This window comes from Lactuca sativa, chromosome 1, assembly GCF_002870075.4.
Source record: "Lactuca sativa cultivar Salinas chromosome 1, Lsat_Salinas_v11, whole genome shotgun sequence".
Lineage (NCBI taxonomy): Eukaryota > Viridiplantae > Streptophyta > Magnoliopsida > Asterales > Asteraceae > Lactuca > Lactuca sativa.
In genome coordinates this window covers 117,437,453-117,443,579 of record NC_056623.2, presented here as the reverse complement: position 1 = coordinate 117,443,579, position 6,127 = coordinate 117,437,453, and the positions used below count along the sequence as shown (strand labels likewise).

At 38.3% G+C, this 6,127-nt stretch overlaps 1 protein-coding gene across 1 annotated transcript; it reads left to right on the top strand.

The window, feature by feature from the left end:
* Positions 1 to 3,030: 3,030 nt before the first annotated feature.
* LOC111897545 (glycine-rich protein A3) lies at positions 3,031 to 5,414 on the top strand. The gene is made up of 3 exons (XM_023893529.3): positions 3,031 to 3,187; positions 4,391 to 4,776; positions 4,982 to 5,414. The coding sequence occupies exons 2-3, from the start codon at positions 4,422 to 4,424 to the stop codon at positions 5,242 to 5,244; spliced, it is 618 nt and encodes a 205-aa protein (XP_023749297.1). The 5' UTR covers positions 3,031 to 3,187; positions 4,391 to 4,421; the 3' UTR covers positions 5,245 to 5,414.
* Positions 5,415 to 6,127: the final 713 nt, after the last annotated feature.

The following is a 6,127-nucleotide window of genomic DNA, read 5'->3' as shown; positions in this document are numbered from 1 at the left end:
AGGGCAAGTGGGTATTCCATACCCTGCCAAACTCAATCACACAGGCTCGGAGCATATCTTCAAGCGTTTGAATGGTTCGCTCGCTTTGGCCATTGGTTTGAGGGTGGTAAGCGGTGCTCATGTCTAGTTGTGTTCCCATCGCTTTCTGGAGCGACTGCCAAAACTGAGAGGTAAATCTACTATCTTGATCGGAGATAATAGATATCAGTACCCCATGTAGTCTTATAATTTCTTCTATATAGATTCGTGTTAACCTCTCCATTTTGTACGTCTCCTTTATTGGTAGGATATGGGATGATTTGGTTAACCTATCGACAATCACCCAGATAGCATCCAATCCATCCGCTGTCTTAGGTAATTTGGTTATGAAATCCATGGTAATCCTTTCCCATTTCCACTCGGGTATTACTGGCTATTGTAACAATCACCTTGGCACAAGTGAGACACTTGTCCACGTAAGTGGCAATTTCTACTTTTATGTTTCGCCACCAATAATGTTGTTTAATGTCCAGGTACATCTTATCGGAACCTGGATGGACGGAGTATTGTGTTTTGTGCACTTCGTTCATGATTACATCCTCAAATCCTCCAAATTTTGGGACCCAAATACGTTCCATAAAGTAGTAAGCTCCATCCTCTTTAAATTCCAGATTCTTATCCATTCCACGCAACGCGTCATTCGCGGCATTCTTCGGCTTCAATGACTCTAATTAAGCTTACTTGATTTGTGAAGTTAGATGAGAGTGGATGGTTATGGTTAATGTTCTTACTCGATGACCCGAGTATTCTTTCTTGCTTAAGGCATCGACCACCACGTTAGCCTTGCCTGGGTGATACCTGACCTCACATTCATAATCATTTAGCAACTCAACCCACCTTCACTGCCTCATATTCAACTCCTTTTGATTTAGAATATGCTGGAGGCTTTTGTGGTCCGTGAAGATGGTGCACTTAGTACCATAATGCTAGTGCCTCCAAATTTTTAGGGCGAAGACCACAACTCCCAACTCGAGATCATGGGTGGTATAATTTACCTCGTGTGTCTTCAATTGTCTGGACGCATAAGCTATCACTATTCCATTTTGCATAAGAACACAACCTAACCCTTGATTCGAAGCATCACAATATACTACGAAGTCTTCAGTTCCCTCTGGTAAAGATAGCACTGGAGCACTATAGAGGGCTCGCTTCAAGGTTTGAAAAGCAACTTCTTGTTTATCAGTCCAGTTGAAGGGTATGCATTTTTCTGTTAGAGTGGTGAGGAGCTTGGGAATATTGGAGAAATTCTAAATAAACCTTCGATAGTAGCCTGAAAGGCCCAAGAATTGCCTGATCTCTGTTGGCGTTTTCGGAATCTCCCTACCTTTAATAACTTTGATCTTGGAAGGATCCACATGAATTCCCTCCTCACTGACTATGTGACCCAAGAAGTTCACACTGCGAATCTAGAACTCGCATTTGGAGAGTTTTGCATATAGCTTTTCAGCTCTCAGAGTTTCCAAGATCTGGCGTAGATGCTGACCGTGCTCCTCCTTACTTTGAGAGTATATGAGTATGTCATCAATGAAAACGATTACAAAATTATCAAGGAATGGGTGGTAGACTCGATTCATGAGGTCCATAAATGTTGCGGGGGCATTTGTCAAACCGAAAGGCATAACAACGAATTAGTAATGGCCATATCGGGTTCGGAAAGCAGTTTTGGGGATATCTTCTTCCCGAACTCGCAGCTGATGACAACCAGACCTTAGTTCTATTTCAGAAAAATAACTAGCTCCTTGAAGCTGGTCAAATAGATCATTAATCCGAGGGAGTGGATATCGATTTTTGATAGTGAGTTTGTTCAACTCCCGATATTCGATGCACATTTAGAAGGATCCGTCCTTCTTTTTGACAAACAAGACCGGGGCTCTCCTTGGGTGAGAAGCTCGGCCTGATGAATCCTTTGTTTAGAAGTTCGCTTAATTGACTGGATAACTCCTGCATTTCGGCGGGAGCTAACCTGTAGGGTGATTTGGAAATTGATGTGGCTCCCGGTATTAGGTCAATTCGAAATTCGATCTGTCTTTCTGGGAGTATTCTCGGAAGGTCTTCAGAAAATACGTCCGAAAAGTCGCATGTCACCGGGATATCTTTGATGTTTATTTCATCTTTTGTTTGATCCACAACGTGGGCTAGAAAGGCATAATTTTTCTTGTGCAGACATTTTTGTGCCTTGATGCACGAGATAAGATGGAGATTGGCGCCAGGTTTGTCACTGTAAATTATTAGGGTTTCGTGGTTGGGGAGGTGAAGGCGAACGACCTTCTCGTGACACATAATATCAGTATGGTGGGGGCTTAACCAATCCATGCCGATTATCACATCAAAACTTCTAATATTTACTGACATCAAATCTATTTGAAATGAGTTGTTGTTTAATGTTAATGTGCATCCTACACAAACGTCTTTGGTTGTTTCGGTTTTCCCATTAGCCATCTCCATCGTGAAAGCTTTGCTTAACTTACAGGGTTGCTGGTTTAGTAATTGTTTGAATTTATTACTCACGAAACTCCGCTCAACCCCACTATCAAATAGAATGCATGCGTAAGTGTTGTTGAGGGGAAACGTATCAGTAATAACCGTCGGGTCTTGAACTGCCTCTCCGTAACCTAATTTTAGGACCCTGCGTGATCCTTCTGCTCCTTGGTTGTTGGCTTTGGGGCAATTTCGCCTAAAATGGCCAGTTCCTCCACATCCATAACAAGTATGACTGACCCCAACATTATTGTTGTTGTTGTTGCTATTGTTATTTGGCTGTTGGTTCTATTGGAATTGATATCTGCAATACCGGGCGGTATGCCCCTTGCGGTTGCAACTGGTATATTGCATTTCCCATTTATTTATTGATTTCTTACCATTAAAAAAAAATATTGTTATGACTTATGATGTCAATCCGAATACATATCTATCGACTCGTCATACAAAATTTCTCAAAAAGCCACACGCGTCTAAGCAACGCGTGAATCCAATTCGTTCACGCAACCTATGCTTTTTTCCCAATGCGTCATCTTTTTATAACGCGCGTATCTCTCTCTTCCCTTACCTTCGTAAATCTTCGAACGTTCAAGGACCAGGGTTTTCTCTGTTGTTGAATTCAATTTCAAGAAGTCTACGTTCTCCAAATCTTATTATCTTGTCAATTTCGGTCAGTTTTCATTCTCTCTTTAATATGTTCTTCGAAATTTTTACAATCATCACACTATAATGCATGTTGATTTTACTCTAATAATTATATACCTGTTCTAATTCATTGAATCAAAACCCTAGCGCATGCTGTTCAGATTTTATGAAGAGACGTGATTTTCTTCTTGTTTTTTTCGAAGATTGTGATTTATGTTTCTTTATTCGTAAAGATCGATTGATTGTTTAAACTTGCTTGATCGAAGATCTCTGTTTGTGCAATAAACGTGCACTGTGTGTTCGTGCGCTTGTACTTTTGGTTTTTTTCTTTAATTTCGTTGGTCAAAATAATATCATAGCCATGAATTTACATCGATTGCTGCGAATGATTAGCATTAAATCGCTATTAGATTTTAGCCGATGTAAAATTTGGATCGTTTTGTGGATGAACTTTCCTCTTCCTCTTGTGTTTGTCTAAGATTCTGATTTATGTTTGTTTATTGGTAAAGATTGATTGAAGATATTTATTTGTGCAATAAATGTGTACTGTGTGTTTCTGTACTTGTTCTTTTGGTATTTCCTATTAAATTTCGTCCCTTTACTTCCTCTGTAAGGATAATAGCCATGAAATTACATAGAATGTAGAGCGAATGGTTATATTATTAAATCCCTATTAGATTTCAGCTTATGGATATATTTGAATTGTTTTGTTGAGGAACATTTTTTGAACGAAAAGAAAGGTACCCTTCATATAAGTCCATTGGAGTGGTTAGAAACTTAGAATATTAATCAAAATTGCTGAGATCAGGATAAGGCTCCATGAGCTACTTTCATAATTTTTTATATGGATAATGACAAACATGTCAAAAATGACAAAAATGTTACCCTTCATCATATATAATAAAATGAACAACTTTTTGATCTTTACACAGAAACTGACCACCGATTTCGCAATAACTCCTTGCAAACTGAGATTGCTTTTTCAATTGTCTCACCACAAAAACCTTATTTTTTATTTTATTTTTTTATTGTTTCTAAATTAAAAAAAGATGTTTGTTGAGAAATACAACCTTCATATTGCTAAATACATTCAACTATGTGAAATCTATGATTTTTGATATTATATATAATAATAATATTTTTAATTGATTTGTAGAGTTATAATTCTTCTTGTACAACTAGACTACTTCTATAATCATATATTTAATATCCAAATTCCAAAATGCAGTTTTGTGAAGAAAATATCAAGTTGAAATAAAATGGGTGGTGGGGAAGATAGACCACCTAATGAACAAGACAAAGGGCTGTTCTCTAATCTTGCAGGATATGCAGCCGCAGCTGGACACTTCCGTCCGCCACACGGAGTATACCCTCCGCAGGGCGGGTACCCTTACCCTTCTCCAGGTGGAGGAGGTGGGTACCCGCCTGCTGGTTATCCACCACCTGGTGGATATGGTGGATATCCACCTCCAGGCGGAGGCGGATATCCACCACAGGGAGGATATCCATCACATGGATATCCTCCCACCGGCTATCCGCCTGCAGGCTACCCACCATCAGGCTATCCTGGACCATCATCAGGCTACCCTGGACAATCTGCTCCATTTCAATCAGGTTTCTTTTATGTAATCCTTACCATTCGCTCTAAATTACTTTTCAAGGATAAGTGCAAGAAGTAATAACTTACTTTTTTTTTTGTATATTACAATTTTTTTTGTATATTATAGGATAATAAAGTCGGATAATATAATAAACAAATCGATAAAAGTACGTTGCTATTTCTTGCATTAAATGCATTGGTCTAACTAGAAAAATTCAGGGCATGGAGGACCAGGACCGGGCATGGGTACAATACTAGCGGGAGGTGCGGCGGTTGCTGCCGCTGCATATGGGGCCCACCATCTAGCTCATGGTCATGGGTCCCATGGTTATGGTTATGGTTATGGTCGACCCTTTGGTCACCATGGAAAGTTTAAGCATGGGAAATTTAAACATGGAAAGTTTGGGAATCGATGGAAGCATGGGGTGTTTGGTGGAAAGCACCATGGGTTTTTTGGAGGGAAGCACAAAATGTGGAAATGATTGAAATATATAAGAGATCATGTTTGCGTTTTACCATAAAGATTGTAGATTTGAAATATCTTTAATGAATTTGTTGAATTGTGGGTGATTTAGTGTTGTTCTCGATAAATTTGTAACTAGCACTCTAGATTTTGTGTGGAAGTCGTAATTGGTTTGCTTTTACTTTTTAATTCGAAAGCTGATTAAAAAATTTTAGATTTTAATATAGATGTATGTTTGATGTTCTAATATGTGTTTCTTTTCGACTCAAAGATGTTTTTACGCTATAAACAAAACAGTATAAGAAAGAAAGAAAAAAGTGGTTATATTGTATTGTAAGCAAAATAAGTAACAAAATCGTTGGATTCAACAAACATGAAACGAGTCATTTGCCATAGAAATGTGCCAAGTCAATGGCCCAAACATAGACTTATTGACCTCATTCATAAATGATACCATTAAAGAAAGGAGCATATTAGGAAAGTATTGAGTACTTTCCACATGCATGTTCATGTGGCTTTCACCTAATACACCTAATATACCAATTGTTAAAGTAGTCTATAGAATCAGATTCAAAGCTATCTAGCTAGGGACCATTCCTACTTTCTTTTAGGTTTCAAGAAACTTATGTAAACCATTTAAACAAACACTAAAATGCCAAAAACATACTTTTTTTTTTTGTATTTGAGAGGTTCAACTTTCGAGATGGAAGAAACCCATCATTTCTTGCATCTAAAAGTTCAAATTCTTGATGTTGAGAGACATGTGAATCCTGAAGACACTGTTTGGAAGCTAAAAATGACAAATGGAAGACAGGAAGAGATGTCTTTTTATGTAAATGTGTTGTAATCTTGTAGCATTGAAAGGAATCATGGTCGTGAGGATTGCTATCACTTTGGTTGTC

Bases quoted from the DNA above. Each gene is read 5' to 3' on its own strand.
- LOC111897545 (XM_023893529.3), top strand. From the start codon at position 4,422: ATGGGTGGTGGGGAAGATAGACCACCTAATGAACAAGACAAAGGGCTG. The intron at 4,777-4,981 runs GTTTCTTTTATG...AGAAAAATTCAG, and splicing joins ATCTGCTCCATTTCAATCAG to GGCATGGAGGACCAGGACCG.